This window comes from Mixophyes fleayi, chromosome 4 (assembly GCF_038048845.1).
Source record: "Mixophyes fleayi isolate aMixFle1 chromosome 4, aMixFle1.hap1, whole genome shotgun sequence".
Classification (NCBI taxonomy): domain Eukaryota; kingdom Metazoa; phylum Chordata; class Amphibia; order Anura; family Limnodynastidae; genus Mixophyes; species Mixophyes fleayi.
The window spans coordinates 337,959,385-337,977,606 of NC_134405.1; the positions used below are offsets into that span (position 1 = coordinate 337,959,385).

At 43.7% G+C, this 18,222-nt stretch overlaps 1 protein-coding gene across 2 annotated transcripts; it reads right to left on the reverse strand.

Annotated features, from left to right (window-relative positions):
- Window positions 1–1,029: 1,029 nt before the first annotated feature.
- Window positions 1,030–17,253, reverse strand: LOC142153215 (sodium- and chloride-dependent GABA transporter 1-like). Of its 2 annotated transcripts, none has more exons than XM_075210590.1 (15): window positions 17,174–17,253; window positions 14,343–14,700; window positions 11,585–11,716; window positions 10,983–11,083; window positions 8,956–9,065; window positions 8,530–8,662; window positions 8,137–8,271; window positions 7,221–7,324; window positions 6,985–7,109; window positions 5,861–5,973; window positions 5,456–5,587; window positions 4,474–4,576; window positions 4,159–4,259; window positions 3,534–3,701; window positions 1,030–1,373 (listed from the first exon to the last, which is right to left on the reverse strand). In XM_075210590.1, the coding sequence occupies exons 2-15, from the start codon at window positions 14,572–14,574 to the stop codon at window positions 1,266–1,268; spliced, it is 1,797 nt and encodes a 598-aa protein (XP_075066691.1). In that variant the 5' UTR covers window positions 14,575–14,700; window positions 17,174–17,253; the 3' UTR covers window positions 1,030–1,265. The 2 variants fall into 2 exon arrangements, with proteins under 2 accessions (XP_075066691.1, XP_075066692.1); XM_075210591.1 differs by having other exon boundaries at window positions 14,343–14,575; window positions 17,174–17,226.
- Window positions 17,254–18,222: the final 969 nt, after the last annotated feature.

Below are 18,222 nucleotides of genomic sequence, written 5' to 3' on the forward strand. Positions count from 1 at the left end.
AGTGAGAGCAGATAATGCGAGACAGACAGTTGTACAAAGGTCGCTCAAGTAGTTTGGAGGCAAAGAGCAGAAGAGAAATAGGGTGGTAGTTGAAGAGAGAGGCTGGGGCGACAGATGGTTTCTTTAGAATTAGTGAGGTGAACATGTTTTTAAACGGTGGTACTCATATCCCCAATGACGGACAGCCCGACATGAGTTACCCGGTCATTTTCGGTGCGAAGCGTGGGATCCCCGACATAGTGTCCATATCGACTGTTTAAAAAAATGACTTCTAATAATTCTGAGGCTTTAACATGCAGACAGCAGGGAATGGCGTTAGTTTCAACGCCAACACTAATCTTCCTGCACTTAAAGGCACAATGGAAACAGACGCCACCTCTACAGTGTTTCGTAGGAAGGCTTCTATAATGCAGAGTCCGAACCTGTTTCCATTCCCTGCTGCCTGCATGTTAAAGCCTCGGAATTATTAGAAGTAATTTTTTTAAACAGTCAATATGGACACTATGTCGGGGATCCCTTCGCTTCGCACCGAATATGTTGGGTTAGCTCATGTTGGGCTGTCTGTCATCGGGTTTTAGTACACAACCTGTTTTTAAAGCAGGATGGGAAAAGAGAAAGGTTGAAGAGGAGAGGAAGAGGTATATGAGTGTGAGGGAGGAGGACTGGAGAAACTGAGGGAATAGGGTTGAGGAGGCACATTGGGGGAGGGGTGAGAAGACGAGAGGAACGCAGACACTTCTTCCTCGATAATCAAAAGAAAATGACCAGAAGGTGGATGGGGGAGTACAGGGGTAGATAGGGGAGTGTTTCTCTGCAACCTAGGTTCACTCTTCTTGTTTTGAATTGAGCGGGTAGACGGGGGACCATCCTAGGCAGGTACGCTCCAGATGATGGCCATCAAGGGCCCCCTTCTGTTCAGGGCCCCAGTATAAGAACACCTGTAACCACTGTAATACAACAAGCATAAACAAATAACACCTGCAAAACTTGTGTAATGTTTGTATTTATTTAATCAACTTTTATAGTAGATAGTAGTCAAACAAATTATTTTGTAAAATATTATTATATTAAGGTGACGCAATAAAACCCCCAGGTAGGTCAGATCTGAAATCTACTTACATGGGTTTTATTTTTCAGCTTTACTAAATGTGAATCATTCCTACCTAGATCTGGAGACTAAGAGGAAGTGATGTCAGAGGGGTGAACTTAAAGGCGCAGTCACATATAGGTAAGCAATATAGAAAGTTCACATGACACGCAGAAGATTACACTCCCGGAGTTTCTCGCGTTGTCCCGTCCAGGCTGATTCTGGGGCGCAGTCCGTTTTTCTGCATTATTCTCTCCATCTTCGGCTGTGTCATGTCCCGCAGGCGCTAAAAAACAGACAATATCACAATATAGCTGTCGGGTCACAATATAATATATATCAAAACCTATAAATTGTAGTAACTAGTAATTACTAGTGTTTATTAAACATGAACAACATGCTATCTGTCCCATCCCATTGCTGAAAGCCGATATGTTTAATATGGAACAGACAGAGCATTACTGCAATGGAAAGAATCAGTGCACAGAACCTTAATTTCTAATCTTCCAGGTAATGGAAATGTACAGTAGAAATTTGTGATTTTAAACGGTCATAACTAATGATTTCACTACAAGTTTAAAGGGTAGTAACTAATGGATAGCTTATTTGTTTTTTACCCATATGTTTTACTCATTTGCTGCAATCTAAGTAATGCAAAGTAACTGGTTCACTTATACAATTGAAACTGCATTCAACCTTACATCTCTGTAACCTTTAGCACCAATGTCTTTTATGATGCCTTGTGTGGTACCCATTTTACAAGGAAGCACATGGAAGTGCAAGCCAAGATGGCAGCGTCTGCAGGGGATAAAAAATGTCACCATTCTGGGTGCTTGCAGGGGGATTTCACTTGGCTGCAGTAAGATATATTACCACCGCCCAAGCCGCTTACTCGTAAGGGACAAAGCTTAAGTTGATGGGCTGGAGAATGCAGAATGAGGCCAATAACACAAGACTCTTTGAAGCACCAGCACAGAAACAAAATTCCAACTTTGCTCATGCAGATAGGAGTGAGGGCCTTATAAAGGATGCATACAAGTGAGGTCTCTTAGTCCTGATTGAATTGACCTTTAGAGATTTGATTGCAGTAAGTGAAAAGGAATGTGCAGTTGTCAGTGTTGATGGTGCACTGCTACCTGTTGTCTGTAGTTGGTATTGCTGTGTATCTGATAGGAGAACTTGGAGATTGGGGTGATCCTTAATGAGTGCAGAATAAACTCACTAGTGCACCTCATTTTATTAAAAAAATTAGATCTTATTTTATGGGACATGATTATATTAATGAACTATAGGGGTGGAGAATATGCATTTACAGGGGTGTTCCATGATTTTTTTTATTTCCACACAAGATGTTGACCTCTGAGATCCTGGGGATAAAGTCCTATAATTTTAACAAAATGCATTTTGCACTTCTGCTGAAAATCACATTTCCAGCTGCATTTCAACTAATGTACCAAAATGTTTAAACAGAAAACTTCCACCTGTAATAAAGATTGTCCCAATATCCCCTTACTCTCAGGTTTCACTTATGACATAAGTGAGACTAAACTAAGCCATAAGGAGGAACATGGAAGTGTTTACAGGAATAAAGGAGCTGGGCCTAAAGTAGTTAGTAGGTTGAACTTTGAAGTGACCAGTGACATCACTGAGAATGCAGCCTATCCAGTCACTAGGAACCAGTGACATCACCGAGAATGCAGCCTATCCAGTCACTAGGAACCAGTGACATCACCGAGAATGCAGCCTATCCATTCACTAGGAACCAGTGACATCACTAAGAGTGCAGCCTATCCATTCACTAGGAACCAGTGACATCACTGAGTGTGCAGCCTATCCAGTCACTAGGAACCAGTGACATCACTGAGAATGCAGCCTATCCAGTCACTAGGAACCAGTGACATCACCGAGAATGCAGCTTATCCATTCACTAGGAACCAGTGACATCACTGAGAGTGCAGCCTATCCAGTCACTAGGAGCCAGTGACATCACTGAGAGTGCAACCTATCCATTCACTAGGAACCAGTGACATCACTGAGAGTGCAGCCTATCCATTCACTAGGAACCAGTGACATCACTGAGTGTGCAGCCTATCCAGTCACTAGGAACCAGTGACATCACCGAGAATACAACCTATCCATTCACTAGGAACCAGTGACATCACTGAGAGTGCAGCCTATCCAGTCACTAGGAACCAGTGACATCACAGAGTGCAGCCTATCCATTCACTAGGAACCAGTGACATCACTGAAAATGCAGCCTATCCACTCACTAGGAGCCAGTGACATCCCTGAGAATGCAGACTATCCAGTCACTAGGAACCAGTGACATCACTGAGAATGCAGCCTATCCAGTCACTAGGAGCCAGTGACATCACTGAGAGTGCAGCCTACCCATTCACTAGGAGCCAGTGACATCACTGAGGCAGCATTACAGGAACATCCATACCTCTCTTACACTGCCAGACGAGGTGAGGAACAGGTACAACATGTAACCAGGAATCAGCACCATAGATGAGAGCGCCATGAGCCAGCCGATGCCTTGTCCCCATGCAGGATACACATATCGACCTAGCGTGAGAGGGGTCATCTCTACTACACTGAAAATAAAGACACCCTGTGGATTATAGAAGAGCAGATTAGTTTGCAGTTAGGGCCCCAATACATAGTCCCCCCCTAACCCCACCACCCTGAAACCCTGATAGCTCCCAAGATCTATACAGACCGAGTGACACAAATCACTATGAAAAGCATACTATACAGTCCCAATGACCAGTGTATACAACATGCAATAACTAGCATACTATACTGCTAAATGAACATAGCTCTCAAATGGGCAACTTGCTATTCAGTCACAGTGGCTGGTATGTTATACAAACTCAAGCTAATAAACAGAAATACAGAAATCAGTTCCATGGTCCCCAGCCTAGACCCTTATTTGGACACTGATGTCTTTGAATACCAGAACTCTATATCCTGCCTATGTTTGTTCCTTCATATAGATCAAAGTTATATAAAGTAATAGGTGGAATAAAAGTAACAGTACAAAATAATTCAAAAACGCAGTTCCTCACCAAACAGACAAAGGGGGTGAAATAGGCCCAGCAGAGCTTCCACCAGGAGCAGGGCTGGTAGCCAATCATCTCTTCAATGTCTTGGTAAAAACGGTCAACACCTGTGATAGAGGAATGCAGATAACTCACTATCGCCCTCCACAGGCAAGTTACATCACAGGCACATCTTTACCCTGTGCTTTATAACACGTTACCACACAAGGACTAACTTGCCTTTAATTGTATAATCATTCACGAGCATATGACCATAAATTTGCGTTCACACAATCACATGACAAATGAATGAGAATATTATGAATATTATGGATTCCTCACCATAACACCATGATATAGATACGGTCTCAAAGAAAACCAGGAAGAGCAGACACATGCCGCTGGCAGAGTAATAGTCAAACAGCTTGAAGACGTAAATTCCACCCTATAAAGAGAAAGATTGAGAGGACCCAGGTAGGGTGGAGCAAACGTAAGAGACATTTTACTAATGAATTAATCTGCTTTGTGGTCTATTAGATTAAAATGTTTTTTTTTTCTGTGAAACTTAGCACTGAATACTTTTATTTCTACTTGATAGCTTTGTTTTTACCTGAAATTTAAAGTTGACCTAGGACATGCCGTATCCCAACTATAAATTTGCCAACACATTTTAAACTTACCTCCCCCTCCAATCTAACATGGTTTTGCCCAGGTGTAAATTTACTCCTTTTTTATGCTTTGCTGTTTTAATGAGTCAGGCCCATAATGTCGCCCATTTTGCACCTTCTGTTTTCACTTCTGTTGGAAAGAGCATAGACGCTCTTCAACCAATGTAATAAAGTGTTCCAAAGACTAAGGGCCTTAATTTGTTATACTAGAGGGGATGGAAATATTAGAGGACATCAGAGGTGAGTTTGTCCAAAACTCCCTGAGACCTAGGGGTATATTTACTAAACTGCGGGTTTGAAAAAGTGGAGATGTTGCCTATAGAAACCAGTCAGATTCTAGGTGTCATTTTGTAGAATGTACTAAATAAATGTTAACTAGAATGTGATTGGTTGCTATAGGCAACATCTCCACTTTTTCAAATTCGCACTTTAATAAATATACCCCAAGAGTGAATATCCAGGATTTCTAAATTTTTGGTCATATATTTGTTGTACCTATCTGTCCATTGTTTGAAGATTTTTTTTTTTGTATGTACATGAATCTTAGCGCAATCAGTCACAATCCATGGCGCACAATGCAATTCTCGATTACTGCCCTGTGACCATGTACATGCCTCTTAAGATACTGCACCCCCCGATGACTGCACCCCATGTACCTGGGTAATGTTGGAAAAGCCGACGATGAAGGAGATGAAACAGACGATAGCAATGAAGATTTTCTTTCGACTTCTCAGAAGTTGCGGATATTCGTCCACCAGCGCCGTGATAAATCCCTCCACCGTACAAAACTGCAGGAGCCACAAGAGGGTGCACGTGACAGGTACGAAAGAAAAACAGTTGCTAGATTGGGAGACTCATGGGTCTGGTGCTGACAATGTTATGATTGATTAAGGTCGATTTACACACAACCATGAAATGAAACAATTTGTTTTTACCAAATTCCATCCACAACAATTAATAACTTCCTAGGAGAGAAAACATTGTTAGGTCTGATCCTAAGCTGGTCTGACAGCAGTTCCATCCGCACCCTTAACTATCCAACCATTCCGGACGTTTCTTACCTGACTGTCCAAACCCAACATGACCAGCATGGAGAAGAAGAGGATGGCCCACACAGGGGACATCGGCAGCTGAGTTACCGCCTGCGGATAGGCCAAGAATGCCAGCCCTGGTCCTGCAGAGTAACAGACAGGGTGTTAACTCATGATAAAGAAACGCGTGGAGTTAATGGCATAGGAAGAAATGTAGGAACTACGCCAGATTGTTCGGAGACCCAGTTGTGAGCCCATTAGTCTATGCTGTCACTGCACTGGTGCTTCCTTATGTCTAAGGGGGCGCTGGTACAAAGTTAAGTTGGGGGCCCCCTTGGATGGAGAATGTGGAAGAGGATTTTAGTTATGCTACAATATGTATATGAATGAGCACCCTTTATTCCTGTGCTTTAGACAATGAATTGCTCCTTTCATTCCCAAAATGCTCAGAATTGCTTTATATGGACCCTGAAGCTACTTTATAAGAGCTTGTACTGGAAAGCTGCAGAGAGCATGCTCAGGAGTCAATTGTCACTTCTTTTATTAGGAGGATTTTAAAGCATCAGAACAGTTTTCTTCTCCTACCTTCACAAACAGCAAAATAGAAATTCAAGATCTCTTAAACAATGAGTAAAATGGTGGAGATACAGAGTAAACCCTTCACATAGTGAAGTATATCAATTAATTCACTTCAAACTCGTTGGGAAACCACTGGAAATGCCACCCAAGAATTCTTGTTACCTTAAAGACTGTAAGTCTGTCACTCCTGCTTCTGTGCTACCCAGCAAAGGGATGGGACATATAAAATGGTAGATACATTTAGTTAAGTATATTACAGGTGCAGTATTTACTTTGGTAATTAATACACTTTAATACGTATTAATGTGAATTATTGCTCTTTAATCAAAACCAATATGAAGAGTCCTACTCAAAATCTTGCACATAGCAAATGTGGTCCTTGTTCTCATAAATGGAGTAAGTCCCAGACGCAAGACTAACATTACTAGTATGGGTGGGTTAAGTGGTCATCTTATTACTTTCTTTTTACAAAAACTGTGTTCTTTGTCCCTTTTAATTCTGTTTCCGTCAAGTCGAGACATAGTTTATTCACCATACACCATGATTAAGACCGTTTAGAACTGTTGCATGTTTACCCGATGCAGCTAGCTCCTGGATAGGTTTCTTGGTGATGTTTGACATGAATCCAACGATGGAGAAGATGACTAAACCGGCAAACATACTGGTGGAGGAATTTATGGCACATACGATGATGGAATCTCTGTAAAAAGAGAGAAGATTGGGTAGGGTGAGTGGATATTGAGCCTTCGAGGGCTTGAATTGCTGATGGTTCATATAGGGGTTTCAGTATGTTGAAGAGGGAATTTCTGACCTGTATACATTGTTGTGGAAAGAATTGTAGCTCCCCAGAGCAATCAGGGATCCCAGTCCGAGCCCGTATGAGAAGAAGATCTGAGTGGCTGCATCCATCCAGACCTGCAGAAGAGACAACTTAACCTCAGTAATACTACGGCAAACGTGTGTCCCAATGCAAGTTATCTCCATGGACACTGTGACTTAAGTCCCCAAAATCCAGATCTGCTCAGGTCACACAGTACAACCGCCTGCTATGTTTTATCCACTGAAGGGTTAGCAAATGAGCGTAAGAAGTATCAATAATAATCAAATGAATAATAAGACACTATTGTTCTGAAGCAAATGTATACCACAATGCTTCTTCTACTGGAAAAAAAATGTGATGTGTCTGCTTACAAAGGTTGGGACAAAATTTAACAATATAACTAAGTGTTTCATAACAGTAGTCCGGTGTTCTTCTCGATCTGGTGAGTCCCCCAATGCCCATACTGGTCCAGCAGCACTCCTACAGGCAGCAGTGTTGTCAAAGCCCCTCCCTCATGACGTTTCTATTGGAGGAGGGGCACTGACAACACGCTGTCTGATTGAAGAAAGGCTCAGATCCGCAGGAGTGAGGAAAGCCGGACTCTTACAGATATCGAGGGACTTGCCAGATCGGAAGGAACTCAAGATAAGTAATATATTTAGTATTAATATTTATTTTGTTGAACTCCACCAAAAACTGAATTTTCATTTTTTTTTGGGTGGAGTTCTTCTTTAGAGCTTAAAGTAGCTATGGATTTAAGACTTGGGCTAATGTTAGGGACGTTTTCTTTTGTACATTTTTATAACCCATTAGCTCGTCGGACCTTGATCAATACACTCTCTCTACTTAGGAGATTTCCCTATTAAAAATAAGAGGTAGTTTATTAGATCATCTAGACCCAACTCACCTCGGACTCGGACAACTTGCTGAAGTCTGGGGTGATGTAGAAGCGGATCCCGTCCATTGCTCCAGGAAGTGTGATCCCTCGGAAGAACAGTATTACCAGCATGAAGTAAGGATAGGTCGCTGAGAAATACACCACCTGGGAGGCAGAAAGGATTAGAAAAATGAATGGAGTTAAAGCTACAAGAAGGTGTCTGGATTTGTAGCCTCATTTACATAACATGCCGCTGGCCTAAGATTTTAATGCATCATGTTATAAGACAATAAAAAAAAATAATGCTAACAGTGTACTTCTATCTGTATTTCTATATTTGTTAATGACTGAATACATTAATTTGCTTTGTAACATAATGTCAAATTTAAGTAATTTCAGCCAACGTCTCCATCCATACCGCACCTTGCCCGTCCACTCCACTCCTTTCCAGATGGAGAAGTAAACCATGACCCAGGACAGTGCCAGGGTGCAGGCTAGCGGCCAGCGGATGTTTCCTGGCTCTCCCAGCCCCCCAGTAATCTGATGCATGTTCCTCCTACAAAGGGGTGACAATGTACAGATCGGGAAAGAGTTAAAGAGCGAAACAGGTTTTTCTTTGCCAGCTTGATACTCGCTCCCTATTAGACGGCCATAGCGTTTACCGTTGGAGTCAGATATAGTGTTATATTTGGGGAGTAATGATGTCATCACTTATATTGGGTGAGCAGTGATGTCACCGATGGGACAAGCTTGACGGTAGTCCGGAATTAAAGGGGTGGCCAGGGAAGTGGAGGGCAGGATATACAGGACAGAGGTCAGACAGGTCGGGTGACCTCCAACTTGACTTACTCCCAAAACTCGGTGACAGCGCTGGTGAGGTTGGTGGTATCATTCAGGGAGTAGTTGGAGAAACATCGATCTGTGTTCCAGCTGTTGTCACAGCTCTGCCAAGGCAGGGTCTACCATGGGGGAGGAATGGAAACAACCAGAGAGTCATACTTTATACTATTATTATTATCATTATTATTATCATTTATTTGTTAGGCGCCACAAGGTATCCGCAGCGCCGCACACAGTACTAACAGTAGACTATACAGGGTGAAACCATACAGAACAATGATCAAAAAGTATCAATACTTCAGAACTCCGGCCAGTCATATGCAGTAAAGATGGAGCGGAAGAACAGGTATGGAGACAGGAGGGGAGGGGGCCCTGCTCATACGAGCTTACATCCTAAGGGAGGGTAAACAGACCAGGCACAAGAGGAGCCAGTTGAGGCAAGAGGAGAGAAGGGAGGACGGGCTAAAGGGAGGAGATGGGGGTTAAGTAGATGGCTGGTAGGCTTTGAGGAAGAGGTGAGTTTTGAGTGCACGTTTGAAGGAGCACAGAGTAATAGAGAGACGGATGGAACGAGGGAGGTCGTTCCAGAGAAGGGGGCTGCACGGGAAAAGTCCTGGATTCTGGAATGGGAAGAGGTCATCAGAGTGGAGGAGAGGCGGCGGTCATTGGTCGAGCGCAGGGAGCGGGCAGGAGTGTGAATGGAGAGGAGGTTAGAGATATAAGGGGCAGTAGAGTTGGAGAGAGCCTTGTAAGTGGTGGTGAGGAGTTTGAAAAGGATTCTGTAGGAGAAAGGGGAGCCAGTGTAAGGCAAGGCAGAGAGGGGAGGCAGAGGAGGAGCGGCGTGAGAGGAAGATGAGTCTTGCGGCCGCATTGAGTATAGAGCGGAGGGGCGAGAGACGGGAGTGGGGGAGGCACTATACTATACTATACTATATGCAATACTGTACAAAAATCCTAGACATGTATACAAGCCACAAGTGATGCTAATATATGTAGATTGTCCTAGTAATATCTGTACAAGGATTGAGTCAATTATAATCGGTGAGTTCTGATGTCATCACTTCAGTATCCATAAGAAATCTGTGTGTATTATCATCAAAGTTTATTTGTAAGGCGCCACGGGATTCAATAGCACCTGGAGTGAGCATGGGACTGGGGCTGGTAAAACATTGAGTAGTATCAGGTGGGGGGAGGGTAGACGATAACGAAGAGGTGAGTATGAAAGCTGAAAGGTTTTGGGGAGAGTCTGTACAGGCAGGGTAAGTGGGGAGCAGCACAAGAGAAGTATTGGAGTCGGGAGTGAGATGGGGTTACAAGCGAGAAAGTCACAATCGTGGCAAAAAAGGCTGGTGTCATATATTAGTATATATAATCCATAACTGAATAATCCATGTACACAGTAACAAATGCAACAGTTGCATTTTATGCAAGAAACCACATTTACAGGCAAAATTCTAATTCTAACAAAAACATTACAACATCGCATGTGTCACATGACTTATTTCAGACATGAATGAGGCTCGAACATGTAGTATTTAGGGACGAAAAACAGTTCAAATGAGGTGATTAAGGGATAGGCAGGACCTTTAACTCTTTCTACCATGCACATTCTCCTCTAAGCCTGTAACCCACAATCTCAAGTCGCACAGAGCGTTTGTACCTATGTGCGAATTGGGCCAGGGTTTTCTCCACCAGGTCATGTGTTGAGGATTCCTTAGTCAAGGACAGGTGAATTGATCTATTATTCTCACCTGATTCCACAGATGGACATCCTGAAAACATGAGCTGCTTTCGAGGACTGGAGTTGAGAAACACAGTGTTAGACAGACACATTTATTTGCAGTTAGTTACTGAGCCTTTTATGGATGATATATTTAATTGTACGTCGGCTAAGTCATCAACATTATAGCTCCCTCTCATGCCAGCAGATATAGCTATGTAGGGACAATACATATGTACATATATTTCATGTTTGGAGGACAATAACATTTCAATCAACGTGTAGATGTGGAATGTTCTCTCCGTGGTCGGCTCACCGAGGCAAAGGAGTTGAAGAGATAATACAGTGCCCAGGCGATTATGACAATGTAGTAAATGTTCAGCCAGAAAGAAAGCACCACGGCAGCCATGCCAACCCCTGTGATAAAGACACAATACGGGGAATAGTTATAACATCTGCTGATCTGGAAAACACTGCTGCACTCAATAGCCTTTAATTTGCTACTGGGATGTAAACTGTAAAATACCATCCGCAGGAGCTGTCCAAGGTACTTGACATACAATAAGCTCCGATGAGTCGGAAATGCTGAAAATTGTCAGAAAATTGTCCTGGGGATCCTGGACAGTGGACCAAACAGGAAGTGGGGGCTAACAATAAATATATAATTAGGATGGACATTTCCTTTACCAGGTCATAGAGAGAACAGTAAAAGAATGAATGACCTTCCCCCTCCAAACTAGTAGTGGCATTATTGCCCATGCCTCTGTGGATGCACCAGTCATTTCTGTTACTTAGGAGACTGTAAGTTTATCGCCCAAACCTTAGATACTATGCTTCTGTGTCTCATCCACATTTTTAGAGTGTTGAACGGTAGAGATGTTCCACTTCCAGAAATGTTCTCTAGAGGGTTTACTGTACCTTTAAACATGGGGGCCAGCTTCCACACCCCCAGTCCGCCAATTGATGTGAATTGACCCAGAGAAGTCTCCAGGAAGAAAAGTGGAATCCCGGCAAAGACCAGCGTCAGGAAATAAGGGATGAGGAAGGCACCTGAAGAAGAGACCGAATGTTACAACTATATGAGTGCTGAGTGCAGGACATTGGAGTGTATTAGGGTAATATCCAATTTATGTAAGAGAAAGATAAATATTTCCATCAGCTCCAAAATGTTAGCATTTTTTTTTAATTTAAATTAATTGTTTAATTGTTAAATAAGGGTTCTAGAGCAATTGCTCAATGTCAATCAAAATATCAGAGTATTAACAGTTGTTTGACAGCAATTTCTAGGTTAGTACTGACTCCCTCCACCGAATCTCTGAACTGGAGAAACTGCAAATCCTAAAGGGATGTGCACTGACCCTTGTTCTAACCACACACACCCAAGTCATTCCTAACCTTAACTCCTGCTTGCTATACACAAGCAATTGTATTGCTATTTTCCAAACAATAGTTTAACGGACTAACTGGTTTGCAAGGAATTGTCTAATTACTAGAGCTTGCAAAACAATGCACTGAAGAAGCCACACAATGGTGGTGAAATGCGTTTGAGGTTACTTCTGCAAACCTCAGTTAGCTCTCTGTATTTATTCATCTATTTTAATACATTATATTGCTCATTCCTCATAAATTTTATAATTATTATATTATTTTTATTATAAATTGTTATTTTTACACTTGAACATTCATAGTCATTTAACTGCTCATTCCATTATTCAGGGTGTCATCGCTCGCATCCTTTATCATCAATGTCTACTTCCACCCTCTCCCATCTACAGACCCTGTCTGCATCCTCTCATCTGCCAACTACGGACTCCGACACCTGTACAACACCACAATGCATGGGCTGACCAGTGCACTGCCGAAACCCATAGCAACATTTGGGTAGGGGCGCGTGATGCCATTCTCTCCGCCAACGGTCCCTGTTTGGCCATGCATGACCTGGTGTGTGTACTGCTCAGAAGAGTCCTCAACCCTGGAACCCATAACCACTGCACCCCCTCTTGCTATCCCCCTTTCACCATGACAATCACCTGCAATCAGTGCTCCACAGCTAAGTGCAGCTAAATAATTACTAGAACTGTTGAAATATGTTTATAAGTGATGTAAATAGATAATAAGGACAAAATAGCTAAGTCAGTGGTTCCCAAACTTTTGCAGTTCGCTGCACCCTTAGAGTCTCCATAATTTTTTCAAGGCACCCCTCCAAAATAATTACCGAGCAGTCCCATTTTATAAGTAGTTGGGTCAAAAAATGTAATAAGTATTTAGGTCAGGACAGAAATACTTATTTAGCAAAAATAATACACATAAATCCAAGGGAAAAGAATATTTTTGTATATTTTTTTCAATTATATTTCTGTCAAAGAATAATTTACAGCTAACTCACACTGTGCCCTCCTGCATCTCCACACACTCTGTGCCCTCCTTCATCTCCACAAATTCTGTGTTCCTGCATCCACACACTCTGTGCCCCTGCATCCACTCACTCTGTGCCCCCTTCATCCACAAACACTGTGCCCTCCTTCATCTCCACACATTCTGTGCCCTCCTTCATCTCCACACACTCTGTGCCCTACTTCATCTCCACACACTCTGTGCCCCTGCATCCACACACTCTGTGCCCCTGCATCCACTCACTCTGTGCTCCCTTCATCCACAAACACTGTGCCTGCTTCATCAACACTCTGTGCCCCTTCATCAACAAACACTGTGCCCTCCTTCATCTCCACACACTCTGTGCTCCTGCATCCACACACTCTGTGCCCCCTTCATCCACAAACACTGTGCCTGCTTCATCCACACTCTGTGCCCCTTCATCCACAAACACTGTGCCTCCTTCATCTCCACACACTCTGTGCCCCTGCATCCACACACTCTGTGCCCCTGCATCCACACACTCTGTGCCCCCTTCATCCACAAACACTGTGCCTGCTTCATCCACACTCTGTGCCCCTTCATCCACAAACACTGTGCCTCCTTCATCTCCACACACTCTGTGCCCCTGCATCCACACACTCTGTGCCCCTGCATCCACACACTCTGTGCCCCCTTCATCCACAAACACGGTGCCTGCTTCATCCACACTCTGTGCCCCATCATCCACACACTCTGTGCCCTCCTTCATCTCCACACACTCTGTGCCCCTGCATCCACACACTCTGTGCCCCTGCATCCACTGAGTCTGTGCCCCTGCATCCACACACTCGGTGCCCTCTGCATCCACTATGTGCCCCCTCTGCCTCCTCTCACTCTACCCCCTCTGCATCCACTCACTCTGCCACCTCTGCATCCACTCACTCTGCCCCCTCTGCATCATCCTCTCACTCTGCCCCCTCTGTATCATCCTCTCATTCTGCCCCCTCTGCATCATCCTCTCACTCTGCCCCCTCTGTATCATCCTCTCACTCTGCCCCCTTTGCATCATCCTCTCACTCTGCCCCCTCTGTATCATCCTCTCATTCTGCCCCCTCTGCATCATCCTCTCACTCTGCCCCCTCTGTATCATCCTCTCACTCTGCCCCATCTGCATCATCCTCTCACTCTGCCTGGCCACGGCACCCCTGGGAGCAGCGGCACACACTTTGGGAACCGTGGGGCTAAGTAATGCCTGTCTCACTGTACAAGATTTAAAATCTATACAAAGTTTGGTTGGCTATGAAATGCCGGCATCTCTTACCTCCACCATTCTTTCCGCACAGGTATGGGAATCGCCACACGTTACCCAGCCCAATAGCATAGCCGACACAGGACAACAAGAAGTCGAATCTTCCTTTCCATGTGCCTCGATCTTCAGTCCCGGTTTTCTTCTTAGTCTCTCCAGAGAGCTGGCAGTGAGTCTCTATGGGCAGAGGCTGACGCGTTTCGCTTGGTGTGGTGAGCTCCACAGAGTCTCTATCTGTTTTACCCATCCTAGACCGGCAAGGTTGGATAAATTGGCCTCTTGGTAATTCAGGAAGTCACTTATAGCGTAGAAAGAATAAACACAAACCCCTTGTAGAGAAGGGGCAATAGTCACAAAGAGACAGGGCCACAACCTAGAGGGCGAGATGGGTGAGAGTTGCAGAGATAACATATACTTCAGTTACATTTTGTTATATCTGAACAATTTTGGTAGAATTCTCCAAAATGTGTAATTGTGATTGTTATTTTTGTGGGATGAGGTTGAAGTGGAGATTAGCCATCTAATGCAGGGCATTGCTGGCTAACGTGCAAAATCATGAGGTTTAGCAATAGGACTAGCAGCAGTTACAGGAACATGGGGCTGGGGGCTCAACTTCAGCCCCCAATTACTATGCAGTCTCAGGGCAGTCATAAGGGTGATTGAGTGAAACTTCTCTGGACAACACAGGTGTGATGGGTGTTAGTGGGGGCAGGGGATCTATGGAGGAGTATAACTCATATTTTGTGCCAGTGTCAAGGAATCAGAACTTTAGCTTCACCTCTGGGCTGCAGAAGAGTAGGTGGCCTGGGTGCGGGGCTATACCCCCCCTCAAAACTAACTTCTGGGATTAGATTCATAGATACTTAATTTTTGAACCATTCACTGAGAATGCAGCCTATCCAGTCACTAGGAACCAGTGACATCACTGAGAATGCAGCCTATCCAGTCACTAGGAACCAGTGACATCACTGAGAGTGCAGCCTATCCAGTCACTAGGAACCAGTGACATCACTGAGAGTGCAGCCTATCCAGTCACCAGGAACCAATGACATCACTGAGAGTGCAGCCTATCCAGTCACTAGGAACCAGTGACATCACTGAGAGTGCAGCCTATCCAGTCACCAGGAACCAATGACATCACTGAGAATGCAGCCTATCCAGTCACTAGGAACCAGTGACATCACTGAGAGTGCAGCCTATCCAGTCACCAGGAACCAATGACATCACTGAGAGTGCAGCCTATCCAGTCACTAGGAACCAGTGACATCACTGAGAATGCAGCCTATCCAGTCACCAGGAACCAATGACATCACTGAGAGTGCAGCCTATCCAGTCACCAGGAACCAATGACATCACTGAGAGTGCAGCCTATCCAGTCACTAGGAACCAGTGACATCACTGAGAGTGCAGCCTATCCAGTCACTAGGAACCAGTGACATCACTGAGTGCAGCCTATCCATTCACTAGGAACCAGTGACATCACTGAGAGTACAGCCTATCCAGTCACCAGGAACCAATGACATCACTGAGAGTGCAGCCTATCCAGTCACTACACCTAGCCAGTGGTCAAAGTGGAAATTTCTAAGTGGTGGTCTGAACAATGTAATGTGAATGTGGGTGAATGTAATTTTATAGCGTTACAATGGAAACAGTAGGAGAAGTGGCGGTATGACATACCACCTTATACACCCCCACTTCCATCACTGCACCTAGCATAAAAAGTAGGGTAATTTTTATAAAATAGGAATGAACATCTAATGAGGGGGGGGGGAGGTGCGGATGAATAGGACATGGAATTAATTATAATCATATAGGAGATAGTATAAACTATAATCATAATAAGCTGTTGCCATCAAAACCTCATGCATACTGTACCAGTGTCATTGTCCATATATACAGTATATATAAATATATATGTATAGTATAGGCTGCAGTGCAGTGTGTATAAGGTGTAATATACAGTGTTATGTGTGATGTACGTATAATATACAGTCCTCTGTGTAATATACTGTGCAGTGTGTGTAATGTACAGTTCTGTGAGTGTAATAAGCAGTGCTCTGTGTGTAATACACACTGCAGTGTGCATAGTATACAGTCCTGTGTAATATACAGTGCAGACTATATAAAGTACAGTGCAGTGTGTGTAACATACAGTGCAGTGTGTGTAGTATACAGTCCTGTGTGTGTAATATACAGTGCAGTGTGTATAATGTACAGTGCAGTGTCTGTAATGTACAGTGCAGTGTGTATAATATACAGTGCAGTGTCTGTAATGTACAGTGCAGTGTGTATAATATACAGTGCAGTGTGTGTAATATACAGTACAGTGTGTGTAGTATACAGTCCTGTGTTTGTAATATACAGTGCAGTGTATGTAGTATACAGTCCTGTGTCTGTTATACAGTGCTGTGTGCATAATGTACAGTGTGTAATATACAGTGTTATGTGCAATATACCGTGCAGTGTGGGCATAATATATAGTGCAGTGTGTGTAATATACAGTCCTGTGTGTATAATGTACAGTGCAGTGTGTGTGTAATATACAGTGCTATGTGTAATATACAGTCCTGTGTGTATAATGTACAGTGCAGTGTGTGTGTAATATACAGTGCTATGTGTAATATACAGTCCTGTGTGTATAATGTACAATGCAGTGTGTGTGTGTGTGTGTGTGTGTAATACACAGTGCTATGTATAATATATAGTGCAGTATGTGTAATATATAGTGCAGTATGTGTAATATATAGTGCAGTGTGTGTAATATACAGTGCTGGGTGTGTAATACACAGTCTCAGGTGTGGTCTGTAGAAAGGACCAATAAGGGGGTCTCTGTGGCGGGGTCTTACCTGGTGCAGCTCCCCCACCTGTAACGTCTCCCGTCTCCCAGTCACCCACAGCCACACTGACTGCCCTCCACTCTCTGTGTCTCTGCCCACCCCCCAATCATCATTAGTTCTCATATTGACCGTGTGTTAATGAGCATCCAGCTCATGTCCAATACAATCATCCATCAACGCGTCTAAAACTCACAGCTGGTGCCGATCCCTGAAGGGGACATATGTGACATATGTCCCTATTCCTGGTCATTCTCTCGTCTTACTGATAAGGCCGAGGATGTCCCCAAGACGCTGACAGCGGATGGGATTATGGGAAGGAAATAGGCGACATCAACCAGGGTCATCTATATTTCCCTCTGACTGACAGTTTTACTGACGTGTGATTTCTGTCATTTTAAAATGTGTCAGTCAAATGAATAACATCTATTGGTAAAGGGGGCCATGGACTGAAAACAAAGGGTGTTACACCAAACGCAGACAGAAGATAACTTGTCCTAGGTTTGGTATATGTGCTTTAGTAATGCCATTAGGATTAAATATTTAACTGATAATGGGAAATAGATATTGGTCCCTTAACAGACAAAGAATGGGGGATGGTCATGGATAGCACTAGTGGCTACACAGCGTCATTAAAATTCCAGCAAATACAGGTGTTCATTCTGCATAGGGCCTACTTGACCCCTATTAGGCTGGCTAAGTTCCGCCCCGATAGCACTTCTAAATGTCCAAAATGTAGTTTGGAAAATGGCAATTTCTGGCATCTCATTTGGGAATGTCCCTGTATACAAACCTTCTGGCGAAGAGTCATACGATGTGTTCAAAAAGCGGGAATTGAAGTCCCACTTCGGTCATCGGCCACCTGTTTATTTGGGCTCCGTCTGAAGGGAAAGGTCAACAAGCTGACAAAAATGTATATTTCCCAGTTGTTTATGGTGGCTAAGGTTAGCATAGCCCGCTTATGGTTAGCACCGACGAGTCCCACAATTAAGAGTTGGAAAATCCTGGTTAATGCCACTATAGGGCATGAAAGATTTGTTTACACGAGCAGGCAGGCATTG

Coding starts and splice junctions, on each gene's coding strand:
- LOC142153215 (XM_075210590.1), bottom strand. CDS start 14,574: ATGGGTAAAACAGATAGAGACTCTGTGGAGCTCACCACACCAAGCGAA. Junction 11,717..14,342: donor GTGCGGAAAGAATGGTGGAG/GTAAGAGATGCC, acceptor TCTCTTCTTCAG/GTGCCTTCCTCATCCCTTAT. Junction 5,974..6,984: donor CCAGGAGCTAGCTGCATCGG/GTAAACATGCAA, acceptor GTTACTCTGCAG/GACCAGGGCTGGCATTCTTG.